Genomic DNA, 14,508 nt, shown 5'->3' on the forward strand with positions numbered 1-14,508 from the left:
GGCCTGTAGGAGGGAAACCAAGTCCCAGGATCAGGGGCTGAGGGCAGTCACCAAGCAATAACCAAGTCATCCGGGAGCCAGCAAGGTCTTCAACAACATTATAAATACTGAATTCGCTACGATTCCTGCTGAGTAGTAGATCCAGTTCTTCCACCAGAAACCCAGGAGCGCAACGCTGTTAGCAGACCCCCTGCCAATGGAAACCCAAAGTTTGCCCTAGGGGTGAAAAGACATTTGGGGAATGGAAAATGGGCTGTTTTATTTCCCCTTTTCCAGGAATGTGTAAAAGTTCATTTTCTTTGGGCAAATGCACATGGGAAGTCTTGGCCTGGTTACTTGACCAACTTATTGGGAGGTCCCGGAATTCGGAGTGAAAATTCAACCGGCTTGTCTTCTCCCACAGCCTTCTGGGGTTCTCCTGACAGATGGGGAGTCAGGAGCTGATTTTCCAACGTGAATTCATCATTTCTCCCGGCCTGCTGCAAGCTGCCCGTGCCCCCTCACCCTAAGCCACTTTAGAAAGCCTCCGTCAGCCCAGGGGATGCCAAGTCAGAAAGGGCAGCGGGACAGAAAGTGCGTGGAAGCCACTCACTCCCCTGCCGATATGCAGAGGCCCTGTGGCCAGAGTCAGCTGTCCGAGGGAGCCCCGTGCACACGACTCTCCCCGAGCAGGCGGGAGATCCCGCTATAAATCCTAAACGGCTGCGTGTTCCCGTTTTGTAAAATTAAATTACAGACTCCTAGACGGCTGGCCGCGAGAGCCAAGTTTCATCCCAGCACACATTTTTATGGTGAGCTGCACTCCGTGAAAAACACAGCATTCTAACGGCCATGCTGACGGGCCTGGGGCCAGCTAGTGAAGGAGCAATGGCCATGTCCTTGCTATGTTGACACAGCGTGTCCTAATCTGCCACCACTCTCTTCTCCTTTAGAGAACATTTCGAGAAGTGCAAGGTCTCTCCTCCTCCGGGAGCCAGCAGACCCCCGTTTTCAAACCAGCCGTCCTCTCGAACCTCGCTCGGTCCATTTTGTTCGGCTCTGCACCGTTGGTGTGCTGCCCTTTCTGAGCTGTTCGGCTGGAGAGGGCTGAGATGCCTTCAGCCTGTAGCTGTGGGTCACGCCAGTGGCGGCGGCAGCTCGTGAACATTGTGCTGGCTTGCCCCAACCGAACAGCCCATCTGCTTGCCTGTCTCTGTTGTTAGCTGACCTCATTGGCCCCTGGACTTCTGGAGGGAGGCCCCATACATAAGGGGGCGCGGCTTTGCGATCCTTTGATTCTCAGATTTTCATTGGCTGATTTCCCCAGGCCTCTTTTTCTAGTTCATCTTGGTCTTGAAACTCTGCTGAAACCTGTTTAGCATGATAGCGACATGCAAGCCTCCACTGGCAGATGGCCGGTGCATGAGGTGGGTGGGCTGGGAATTGAACCCTGGGCTCCTACATGGAAGGTGAGAATTCTACCACTGAACTACTGCCCCTTCCCTTTTCTGTGTGTGTGGGGAGGGGGGTCAGTGCTTAATGACTTCTTTCATAGAGGCTATGAAAGCCTATCTCTTAGTAGACTAGAAATCCTGCTGGTTTCAGCCAATCACATCAACCAAAAATCAATTTAGCGAGGATCATTCGAAGTTCAGAGTATCTTTCTAGGCAGGTGCTTCAAAGGCATCCTATCCCCTGCCTTTGAGGTCAGCTGTAAACCTCTGCAGAGAATACAAAGGAGGCCACGGCCAGGGCTGCCAGGTTTCCCATTCCCCTAACCCTGTGTTGATTTCCCTGGTGACGTAGGGTTACCAGTTGGGCTGAGATCACAAGGCCAGCAGTTTGAAACCACTACCAGCCACTCTTCAGGATAGACCAGGCTGTTTACTCCCATAAACAGGCACAATCCCTGAGCCTCACAGGGCACTTCTACCCTGTCCTACAAGGTAGCTGGCAGTGATTTAGGGTGGGGGGTGGCACTTGATCTCAGGCTGCTTCCCTGAGGTAGGTGGTTTGAGTTGCAGAAACCAATGTGAAATCAGGAGATAATGGCTAAGCAACAAGGAAGATCAATTTTACTTAGGCAGGGGGATCACTGGTGATGGCAGGGGACAGAGGACAGCTGGACGGGCTCCCTCTCATTCGTGGAGCCACTGTCTCTGCCTTGGTTGAGGCAAACAGTCGTGGAGAGCTCCTCAGCCTTTGGTAAGTCCTTTCCTAAATGCAGGAGGGTCTGCTTCTCTCCCCTGTTGCCTATCTGTGCCTGGGGGTGGGGGCAAGCCCATTGGGAGAGATGCCTTTGCTAGTAGTCAAGGATAAACAGAGTCACAAACTAAATGAGGACTCCGTTTTATACATTAGTTGACTCTCTTATTGTGACCATCTCCCCCATTGTAAGCCTTTCTCTCTCCAGTCAGTGTGTGTGTGTGTGTGTGTGTGTGTGTGTGTGTGTGAATGAAATGAGAGCAGGGGTAAATCTCATACATCTGTGAATCACACCTGGCTTCGGCTCAATTTAGAGCCACAGTTCTCATTAGTTCAGCAGCCTTTCCAAGCAGGGCTTCCCCTACAGCCACCTCCCCGACTCCAGGCCCAGAGTAGCGGGACGCGTCACTGCATCCTGGGGCAGGTGTCCAGGCCTGAAGGATGAAAATGGTCCACATTCACAAAGCTGGAAGGGAACCGAGAAAGAGTGAGAGTGTCCCACAGTAAGCACTGCTAGTTTCCTCATTAGAGCAGAGGGGGAGAGGGGTGTGTGTGTGGGGACGGTGTCATATTTGACCTCTCCAGAGACATGGAATACATTAGCACGTGGTTTCGATGTCCTTGTAAATGGCACAAGGAGAGATCACTCACCCTCCAAGATGATTGATGCTCCTTGTTTTAACAAATGAGAAATGTCCGTGACCGTGAGGAACCTGTTACAAGCCAGGTTTTCTCATTAGCAGAGAAACATGGATAATTATTCACGGGAACATACACAGTGGAAATTCATGTCAGATTTCTTATCTGGCCTGTGGCTGCTGAGCGTCTGTGGAAGACCACTGAGGCAACACCCTTCTGAGGACGGGGCAAGTTGCTGGGGTCATAAGATGGGTCTTCAGTTCAAGCATTGAAAGGCAGACGGGTGATGGAGAAAGCAGATGACCAACTGCTTAGTTCATTTTCTTTGGTTATGATACATTTATTTTGGTCGTTCCTCCCCTTTCACTGTTGAAAGTGGGTTTTCCCAAGGAGACTTTGAGGCCAAGATGTGCTGTCACGCTTCTTATAAAGCGAGTTGTCCGGTCACTGCCAAAAGGGAAGGAAGGAGCAGGTGGGCACAGTGTCGGGAAGGCGGGGAGTGTTTCTGGGGGTTGCAGCTGGGTCTCTGGTTAGCAGCCTGTAGTGAAGGCCCCACCTACCAGGAGCCTCACTCAGACAGCAGGGTTTCTGGCTCCCACTCAGCTCCAAGGTAGACACGCCCAGCCTGGTGCAGCAGCTCTGTTCCCTTGGGTCCTCCAGTGACCACGCAAACAAGGAAATCTGTTCCTTACCTTTTTATGGTGAATGAAGTACAGGCTTGCAGAGCCAATTATCTATTTACCATCCACCAATTTGTATGCATTTTGTTTCAACTCCTTCCTTTCAACCCCCTCAGTGCACCGTCTTGTATCCCACTTCTCCCCAGGTCTCCTGTTTCCTCTTCCTCCCTCCCCCGGCCCCCAGTCCCTGGGTAAATGCTGCCCTTTTGATCATATCTGAATGTGGGTAATTAAATTTCGCCATAGTCTCGCCACCTGTCTCTATCTGACCAGTCAGCCTGGGCTCTCTTATGACTGAGTTCTGGTCCACATTTGCCTGCTACTCTCTCAGGACCATGTCATGTGCAGAATCTGTTCAGAGCAGCTGGCAGTGGTAGCCGGGCACCACTGAGTTCTCTGGGTCTCAAGGTGGCAGAGACGAGTGTCTGTGTGGTCCATGGTTGCGTCTTTATTCCATCACGCTTCCTTCCTCCGGCTGGGAAAGACCAGTGTTTGTACCTTCGAGGGCTGTTCACGGGCTTTTCAGACAGACCCCAGGGCTGCTCTCCAAAGTAAGATGTAGAAGAACATTGTCTCTGTGAGCTATGTTCCTAAGCAAAGAAAGGTAAGCTCATGCTGCTCTGCCACCCCTGGGGCTTTGCCCTGACCCACAGCCCACAATGGCCTGCTGCCAAACACATCCACTTTCTCAGCAGTGGGATGCAAGAAGAGCGAGCTTCTCATTCAGACCCTTGTCCCAAGAGGTGCACACCCCACTTTCCCTCTCAGGTCCCTGACCTGACGCACTTGGCTCACATAGGTTTGCTAGGGGAGCTGGAAACTGTCTCTGGTCCAGAAAGCTGTGCCCCTAGCTAACACGTAGGGTTCCTGTGCCGGAAGGAGGAAAGGGCAAACAGAAGGCGCTAACTAGCGGTCTGTGTCATGCACAACCACTAACCAACGCTAGTCTTAAGCAGAGCAGCCATCAGAGCTTTGAAAGTTGAACAGAATGTAAAGTATTTGGAAAATGTCTGCAAAGAGCAGACTGAACCAGCAAATTTTTTAACTTGTAGCTTAATTTCTTAAAAAAGCAAAAGACAAAGAGCTGAATAAGCAGAATGAATGTATGAAAAGCAGTTCTTCAGCACTGACAAAATCACTTTTAGTAATCAAAGATTTAAGGCAATGCAACGAGTTTTTTCCCTTTTTTGTGATTGACATATGTATGTGTGTATATAAAGTAACAATAGAATAACAAACCCCCATCACCCGTATTCAACAAATAATATCCTGTCATTATTTCACTTCTACCTGTGCACTCTTTTAGGTAAAATTTACTGAGTTGAAATAGATCAGAGTTAACTGTACAATTTCTATACTCTAATTACATTATGGGGGCTTCAAAACGTCATGAGAAAATTCCATAATCTTTTCATTAATTTTTTCCACAAACTTTTGAAGCCCCCTAATATTTATCATGTCTTAGACCATGGCTTATTGCCCTAAAAGTCACTAACATTCTATTCAGTTTGTTTTCTTAGGGTTGTTTCTCTGTCACTCACTCACAGCAATAGAAATTAGCCAGAGTATCTTCAGTTTAACACATTTTCCTATACTGTCTAATCCTCCAGTGAGGTGGCTTGTTTTTTTAAGTTGTATTGGCACATAATTCATGTCTCACACAATTCAAACATTTTCTCCCTCCTCCCCCCATGATTAAATCACTTTTAAAATGAGTTGTGTAATCACATTCAGCTTAGTGCTCCTTCCCCTGTGTTAAGCAGGGTTGACTGGAGAAACAAATTCAGTGACACTCATATATGTATAAGAAAGAGCTTTGATATCAAGGAGTAATTGGATATCAAGAAAACATCCCAGCCCAGTCCACCTCAAGTCCATTAATCCCTCTTCAGACTCATGCAGCCCAAGCAATGATGTAAAATGCAGGAAGATCACAGGCCAATGGGTGCAAAGTCTTGTGGATCCAGTGGCAGTGGATGCATTTCCAGGGCTCCCACAGATCTGCAGAAGATCTGAGTGGATCGCCAGACAGCAGGAAGGTAAAGCAGGGTTGGGGGGCCGGGGAGAATGGTTCCTAGGACCCTCCTTATGAGGAAGTCATGCCCATAAGGAGGCACCACCAGGCTGTGACCTGATTGGCAGGCTAGACTCCACCCCTACACTTCAAGTTGACATGAAATTATGTAACTAGCACACTCCCTCTCTCCCACCTTCACTGTTTACTCCTAAAATCCTCCCACCATCTCCACTCCCCACCCCTACATACCTTTGCATCAGTTATTATCTCTATGCATCCACTCCTTCTGTGCTTCACAAACTGGTAAACTCAACAGAAACAAGGAACAAAAACAAAAGGTAAGAATAAAACAATAGTAAAGACAAAAATACCAACAGTGAGCAAAACATGAAAGACCTCAATCAATAGTTAAAAAGTCAGGGAAGGAATTTTTATCATGGAACAATCAGGAGATCCTTGCACCTAGAACAAATTCAGGTTGGAGCTAGAGGGAGGTCAGCTGACCAAGTATCAAGTTTAATCCAGTGTAATCAGGATTACAATGCTCTATGCTTGATAGCCAGTGAGTTTTCATTGCTAGAAGGTCCATTTGGTTCTTTTTACAACTTTTCTTCCTCACTAAAATGATGTTTTCCTTTAATGTATAACATTTTAATATCTTTTAATACCCTTATGTTATTTCCATCACCTTTGTTATTTCTATTTGTTTCCATTCATTGTTGAATTTTTCATTGTTAAGTGTCCGGATTTGTTGACTTCTGTGAGAGATTATTGGGATTTCTTCTGTTGGGCAGATATGTTATTCAGAGTCTGGTATCATGTTTTGGGGACTTGTTTTTGAAGTCTATTGGGACAAGTCCTGAGTATCTTTTACTCTGGACCCCTGTGGAGTGTCTACTGAATGACCCTGACAATCAAAATAGATATTTCACTCTGGCTAATCAGAACTTGAAGGTCATCCAACTATCTTCTGAACTTTGGTGGTTCTTTGTCCAACCTTGTAGAATTTTACCCTGTATGTGTACATCTTCATTTAAGCAGAGATATAAGAGGAATTAAATCAGATTGGGGAGCTCTTGTTCTGGGTAAAACAGTGGATTGCCCAATAAGCACAATAGGGGTGTGCTTAGGGCATCAACAAACAAGGACACCAGTTAGTTGGCCAAAGCAAAAGCTGATGCAGGACGCAAGGAAAAGCAAGTGCCACCGTGAACGGGAGGACTGAGGATGTGCCAGCTGGAAAGACAGTCACACAGGGTGACTGGGGCACCTGTGTGCAAGCTTATGTAAGCTAAGAGGCCCCTACCACTTTAACACCTTTCTTGACATCTGTCTCCTGTGTACCCTCCCATGTAATACAAACTCTCAGTTACTTGTAAAATACACGGTTGTTTTCTAATGGGGAAGGGGGTGGAGCTGTGATTTTTCATCATTTTTCCTGGAATCTCTAAGTTTACTGATTCTTCTGCCATTTGCAGTCTTTTATTAACCCCATTTAATGACATTTTATTCCTGTTCTTCAATGCATCACATCTATTCTTGTGATGGTCTCTAACTTCAGGTGGGCTACAACTCCGATGTCATCATCGTTCCATAAAGAGATGGGGAAAATAACCATCAGCTTTATGTGGAAAGCAATAAGGCCCAATAGTTTCTACCTCTCTCTGGAAATGCTACCATCGTGTACTCATTGTGAGCATGCTTTCCTTAAAGTCTTCAGCCATTTCTAATGGCTTCCTTAAAGGTACATCTGCTCACAGCAGCACTGGAGTCAGGTCAGGACCGGTTGTGTACTATTTCTCATGCATATGGGTCACAGTTGATTATATAGTGGGCGTTCTAAGAGGTTCTGGCTTCTGTTATGCCATTCCTCTGAAAAGTATTGATTTTGTTCTAGCAGGAAGGTAAGGTGCCTGGACTGAAATGTCAACATGTATCTTTCTAAGCATTCTTGTCAACTTCTAGTTACTGCACTTTTCTTGAGCGTTGGGTTAGGGGTGGTATTATTAATGGAGAGTCTGAGGTTCAGCCTCTTAGATTTCCCCCTTAACTATTCCTAAACTCTGTCCTCTGAGATCTCAAGCCAGTAGAGCTATAATTTTTCCAGGTCCCTGATCCACATGAAGAGTTGAGGAATATCAGAACTCCGTAAGCTGACAGATCATATGTACCGTAGTGCTTAGGGCCCAGGCTAGACTCCCTTTCTGCTTCTGCCGCTGAGCATTCCTCAGTGTTTCGTCATTCTTATGTTGTTTAGATTTTATGATTGATCATTATTCCACCTAAGGTACTTTGGAAGCTAGAATCCCCAGTCAAGTTGCTTTAAAATTTTTCTAACCAGCATATATACCCTGTTTCCCCGAAAATAAGAGAGTGTCTTATATTAATTTTTGCTCCCAAAGATGCGCTAGGTCTTACTTTCAGGAGATGTCTTATTTTTCCATGAAGAAGAATACAGTACACATTTATTGTTGAACAAAAAAAAGGAAATTTACTACCTGTATACGGTACAGTAGTAGTTGTCATCACAAACCAGCATAACCAGACAAACTGAATCCTACAGTATCAAGAATTTCTTGTTACTACCATTATTTCCATGTACAACAATCTATATATACCCTTACTTTCGGGGAAACAGGGTAGTGAGTTTTATGTTTTACAGCATTCTCATTTACTCTCTTCTTTAACATGACGTGGTTCTTGTCAAACCTTTAAAGTCACCCAGTTCGTGTCCACTTCTAAGGATTGAAGACCAGGGGCAGAGTCTTCCCTAAATTATATAAATTGCATTGAGTGGGATGCTTTTTCTTTTTTCAGATGCAACTAACTTGGAATTTTCAGAGATTCAAAAACTAGTTAGAATGACTTTAACCATCATGTTATGTCTGAGAGTGGAGGTGCGTGAAGGGACATGTCCAGTCACTATTTTCATAACGCAGATGTTTCTTCTGTGATATTTTAGACTCCTTTAATACTTTCCATTTTCCTCAATCACTCATAGAAAGAAGAGTTCTCTCAAGTTTTATCCTGAGGTGATAACTCTTTAGCTCCAAATCTGTTTCCATCTTGGCATTCTATTAAAAAGCCCTGGTGGCGCAGAGATAAGCGCTTAGCTGCTAATAGAAAGGTTGGCCATTCAAACCTACCAGCCACTCTTTGGGAGAAAGAAGTGGCAATCTACTTAGGTATGTAAAGCTTTACAGCCTTAGACACCCCCCGGGGTAGTTCCATTCTGTCCAGGAGGATCACTATGAGTCAGAATCAGCTGTTCAGTAATGGGTTTAGGTTTTATTGTTTTAGAACAGGGTTCTATCACAGCCTTTATAGTCAGTATGTTCAAAACATAAACTTAGGCATCTATTGGCTTTAAGCCGCCCCTTCTCTCACGCTATCTGTACAAATGTCTCGTTAATGCCATACTCGAACTGTGTCCCAAAGAACCAACTTAATCATAGTTATAAACAATGTGACACACTGAGGTCACTTCTCCTCTTCAGAAAACATCAGATTCTAACCTTCAAGACAACCCCCATTTCATCTCTGCTATGACCCCCAGGTTCCAGCCAACTAGGTTTGGTTTTTCCTGGCCACTGCCAGCTTTATTAGCACTTATGTTTCTAGACATCTACTCCTGGCCTCTGCCTATCGTAAACACCTCCCACATAGAGCATCTCCTCTAAGAACCTTCATTGGCATCAGATGTCATGCCACAGTGACCCAAGGAGTATGGATTTCCTAGGCCAGTCTTTGCCCTTACCCTTGATTAAGTGTTTCATTCATCTAGGTGGGTGGAAGAAGAGTTAGAGGATGAGTTTGAGGTATTGAAACATCAGAACATATCGATGTATAACTCAGCGCTTGCCCAATGGTGCAGTCTTCTTGGGTTAAAACTCAATTTATAATTCAGCTTTGATTGAAATGCAGGGGGATCAGAGCCCCCCAAACCCTACCTATTGAGATTTTCCCCTTTAGACACCCTCCCCAAAGGCAACATCGGTATGAAAATAATTGACCGAGTCAAATACTTTCATTTACAAATGAGAAACCTGAGTCCTGAGAATACTATTAAAATAGCACTTTCTTTGGGAATCATGAATCTATGTAACCATTTGAATTGAAAGTAACAAAGAAGTTGGTTTTCTATCTTTAAAATGTTCTACAAACTTGACCTTTACCTTGATATGTTTCAGAGTGAGATAACTTACTATGAAAAAACTGTGGCAAATAGAACATCTATCTTAAGCTTGACCCTGGCTGATTGAGCTGGCCTGGAGGAGTGCTTAAACTCCCTCCTTGGATGCTACCTTCCTGATCCAAGATCAGAACACAAGCAGCTTCCCAGAGGTCTCTCTGCCTTTGTCATTCTCTCTCAAGTTGAATTCCAACTCCACCCCTCCCAGAAGCACCAGGCTGGGAGGGATGGCCCAAGACAGAGGGGGTGGTGGAGAATTCTGAATGTGTTACACAAATGTATCTTTTTTAGCTGAGGTTTCTGGCTCTAAGACAGGTAGCTTTATCAGCTGTAGAGCACAGCCTGAGGCTGCTACCTGTACTCTTTCTTCTGGATAGTCAGAAAATCACTCCTAAAGGAGTTGGGGAAATGAGGACTAGGGGTAAACATTCCTGTTAGCTTGTGAATAGCCAGCCTCTATCTGCACTGACCAAACAGGATGACTCATGGGAAGGACATCTCCATCACCAAGGTACTTTTGCTCCTTTGAAGCAGATGTCATGGAGGCATCTATTTTCATTCTAAGAAATATGCTACATTTTCTTTAATTCTGCTGTTTGTAGACATGAACTTGGTGGGAGGGAGTGTGTGTGGGGGGGTGCTGGCAAATAAAACCACATTTGGAGTTAGTTACTGACCTATCTGATCCCAGGCCTATTCCCACCCCCATTTCATAATATAATGACACCAACCTTGGACCTCACGGCTTAAGTTGCTGGGAGCCCGACAGCAGATGCCTCATTTCTCTCGCTTGCGTGTGTGCATTTATCTTGCACTGGGAAGGTTTGGGTAGCAGGTATCATCGCTTAGTTACTTAGAATTTCTGGTCCTAGAAATGAGAGTAGACAGCGTCATGTACCTGGCAAGGTAAGAGTCATCAGACGAGTGATTTTACTAATATGGGTTTTCTTTGCATTATTTCATTGTAATTGATCGTCAACCACGCAGAGGATAAAAGTACCTCCCGTTTGCTCAGGAGAGATGCGTTTCACTGGCAGTCACGTCAGATGCTTGCTTCTAGAGCATCAGGCAGGTGTGCTTTTGACTTTGCCAATGGCTCACTTCTCCTGTTCCTTCTTTCTAGGCTGCCCCATCCAAGGTCACCCCACCCCCAACATCACCTGGTTCCACGAGGGCCAACCAATTGCCACCCTCGGGCTGACCTATAGTATCTTGGCAGCAGGACAGATTCTTCAGGTTGCAAATCTCAGTGGCGGGTCTCAAGGGGAATTCCGCTGCCTGGCTCAGAATGAGGCTGGGGTGCTGGTGCAGAAGGCTTCTCTGGTGATCCAAGGTAAGCAACCATGTTCCTTTCAACTTTGGGCTGATGAACAACAGCACGTACCTGGAAATCACCAAAGACAAGGAGTAATAGCCATTACATTCGGGGTGACTTAATTAAAAGTCTGGCCAAATGTACCGGGTTCTTTAAAAAATTGGTATTTTTCTATGGTCTTCAAGCCCTAAAATAACTACCCAAAATGGCAGAAAATGTTCCCCCCCATCCCTAGAACAGGATTGTTTTATTGCCAGTGGGGCTCACAAGCATAACCGTTGACGCTAAACAATGTTTTCACACAATGAGCTCTTAGTGAGCTGCTGTAAGTAGGAAAGATCACTTACAGGCAGCTTGTTAAGAGAACGGAAGACTTCTCCATTGGTTTGGCTGAAAAATACTCTTGCTAGGAATCTGCCTCCTCTAGAGAGGGGGCACTGAGGAAAGGGGTCGATGGTCATATGCCCCCTTCTTTGTGGGGTCTAGCATTGGTTGTGCTAAGAGAGTTGGACAGAAAACCAAATAGTGTGGAAAAGAACCAATCACCTTTTTGTGGAAACTGTGTAGCCTGATACCTTTCACTGATTATTTCTAAGAAAAGCAAACTTCTACCACCTACATTCCACAGTGAAGGACTCTGTGGAAGGGAGAGTTTGTGCCAATCTGGAAATCCTGCTTTGAACGGGTGGGAGATTTTTCTGAGCAATTTAGGTTTTTACTTTTAAGCATCTTCCAGCCATTTAGCTTTGCAGAGAGGAAAAATAAAAGTTCCATTTTCTGACCAGTGACTATCTGTGAGGTGTGTGATATACACACTCCTACGTAAGCACTCAAAAGGGCAGCTCTTTTCTAGAAGCTCCAGAACCAGGTAAAATCTGCACTTTCAGGTAGGAGGGTTAGCATCTATTTCTTTGTAGAAATAATATAGCCACTTTCTGGAGAGCCAAAAGAAAAAGCTTTGGGGAAGTGTGTTTACCAGCAGTAAGAGCGAACTCTATTTATAGACAACTCGAGCTACCAGGGACTGTGGAGCTTGGCACAGATAGGTTAGGGACGGAGCCCTGCTCCTCCCTCGGAAGAGGCCCCGAGTACGAGCACTAATGCTGCCTCCCCCCCCCCCCCCCCCCCCCCACAGACTACTGGTGGTCTCTGGACAGACTGGCAACCTGCTCAGCCTCCTGTGGGCACCGAGGTGTCCAGCAGCCCCGTCTGAGGTGCCTCCGGAACAGCACCGAGGTCAGCCCCGAGCACTGTGAAGGGAAGGTGCGTCCCGCGGTGCAGCCCGTCGCCTGCAACCGGAGAGACTGCCCTTCTCGGTGAGCATCCCCGGCGGGGGTGGGCGCAGGTGTGTCCCCCAGAACATCCCGTAGCATGGGGATGGCTCCCACCCCTTAGTCGAGCTGGTTGAAATGTTGAGGGGGTAAGACTGCCTGGAGGCGCACCCCAATTTCTCTACATTCTTCCAAGCTGAGTGAGGCTGGCTTACAGGCATTGCATCTGGTTCTCCAGACTGCATCCATGACCCCTAATTTCCTCCTTGTCTGCAGTGGAGCCCCTTGTATAGCCTGGGCTGATGGCCCTGTTTCTGAAGGAGCTGAAGGAGCTAAAGGGATAAGGGGTGGGAGGCACTAGCAGGGTGCCCTGGGCCTTGGCACAGCCTGGAATGCTGAGTTACCTGCCCACAGGCCTTTCACACGCTCTGTAAGCGGCCACTGTGCGTTGCCAAGCTGAGTCGTAAGATGCAGCGGAACCCAGGAGAGACTCACTGAAACATGAAACACACTCATTACTATCGACAGCTTTGACTTGCTGACGGGAAGGTTTCCACGGGCGTGATTAATGTCCTTTTATACCCTTTCTGAACTGTAACAACATGGCCCCTGCCTCTCCTCTCCCAAGGCCCCGCCCAGCTCCTAGAAAAGTGGCTGAACTGTATACTTGGAAATAAAAGTTGATTGAAATGCAGGCCTGACATTCACCAGGGATCTGCACGGCTGGGAAGCCTGCCCTTGCCCAGCTCTGTGAAATGAAGACGCGGTCCCCAGGGTGCCAGGAGCGCTGTGATTTGATTGGGGGCTGGTCGGAGTCAATCAGCTTAATTCACTTCTGTAAACGCAGTCGGCATGGACCCCTCTGCCTGGGTCTCGTGCTCCAGGGAGTTCTCACACCCCTCACGCCTGCTTCCTAAGTGGCTCTGCTCCTGGGCTGGGAACTCTGAGCAGCCCTTTCTGGGCCCGGCTAGTGGAGTGGGGTGGCTGCCACAACCCTAAACAAGCCGCAGGTCCAGATGCAGGAGGAATTGGCTCCCCCTCCTCGCTGCATGCCTGTCCCATGAGCCACTGGAAAGTGCCCACAGGCTCACCTTTAACTGGGTTTCCCACCAGGTGTTGGGGGCACGTGAGCTCCCTCACAACAGTGTTGCCACAGCCAGCCTGTCTGTCCTAGTACTGGAAAGCCCCGCTTTGACTCCAGGAAGCTAGTTCTCGGGCCATCAAACGAGATTATTGTAAAGTCTCTTCTCACTGCTGCTCCCCCTTTGAGAAGTATCCCAGGAGCCGCACCTGCGAAGAGACGAGACGCTGGGCTGCTTGGAGTGAGCGCTCCCCAGCCCAGAGCTTGGCTTTACACAAAGAGCACACTCACCACTGTCGGTCAGCCTCGGCTCTGCACACAACAATAGTGATCGGAAGCACACATTCCGAGAAGTGCGTCCACCGTGTTTGTACCCTCTGCAAGGTCTAAAACTTTCAGAACTGTGACCCGGGGAGGTGGGCAATGTCTCCAGAGAGCTAGAAAGAACTTGGCACGTGTCCGGGGGACTAAAGAGTGTCCAATGAGATGGAGGGTAAAGTGAGGTAAAAAGGTCCGGCGAGTGCCCCCAGGGAAACCTGCATTGTGCCCTGCTTACAGCACAAGGCCACACAAGTTGGGGCCTGCCTTCACTACCAAACTGGAGTACTAGGTAACTCGCAAAAGCCTCTCTCTGGTTGGAGTGTTTGTCTGCAGCCTCACGGTCCTGCAGCCGAAACACAGACCCTGAGAGAATACGCTGCTTTCAAGGGGCCACTTTCCCAAGCGCACTGGTTAGCTGAGACTGCCGTAGCAAAGTCCAGCAAACGTGGTCGCTGAAAGCAACAGGACAATGCTCTCTCGCCGTTGGGAGTCCAGAATCCCTCGGTCAAGGATTCAGCAGAGCCAGCCTTCCACCAGAGCCTCTAGGGAAGAACCCAGCCCTCATTCGTCCAGTTTCTGGTGGCTGCCAGCACTCCAGCCTCTGCCTCCATGACCACCTTGCCTCTTCCTGTCACACCTCCCCCTGCCTTTCCCTGCTAAAGACACGTGTGATGGCAGTCGGGCCCACTTGCAGAACCAGCAGCATCTCCTCTCAGAGTAGGTAATACATTTGCAAAGACCCCTTTTCCCAGTCAGCTAACCTTTACACATTCCAGAGATTTCACTTGGATGACTTTTTCTCGGGGGT

The 14,508-nt window shown here is 47.4% G+C and overlaps 1 protein-coding gene across 1 annotated transcript in view; it reads left to right on the forward strand.

The window, feature by feature from the left end:
* The window catches only part of ADAMTSL1 (ADAMTS like 1), a 355,504-nt gene extending 342,532 nt beyond the window's left edge, over positions 1-12,972 (forward strand). Inside the window, exons 23-25 of the mRNA XM_004706548.3 lie at positions 10,836-11,045; positions 12,163-12,343; positions 12,713-12,972. Coding sequence (XP_004706605.2) covers positions 10,836-11,045; positions 12,163-12,343; positions 12,713-12,758 — 437 coding nt within the window. The 3' untranslated portion in view covers positions 12,759-12,972. The remainder of the gene's footprint in view (positions 1-10,835; positions 11,046-12,162; positions 12,344-12,712) is intronic.
* The last annotated feature ends 1,536 nt before the right edge of the window (positions 12,973-14,508 follow it).

This window comes from Echinops telfairi, unplaced genomic scaffold (assembly GCF_000313985.2).
Source record: "Echinops telfairi isolate 266 unplaced genomic scaffold, ASM31398v2 ScPeMD7_25;HRSCAF=90, whole genome shotgun sequence".
Taxonomy (NCBI): domain Eukaryota; kingdom Metazoa; phylum Chordata; class Mammalia; order Afrosoricida; family Tenrecidae; genus Echinops; species Echinops telfairi.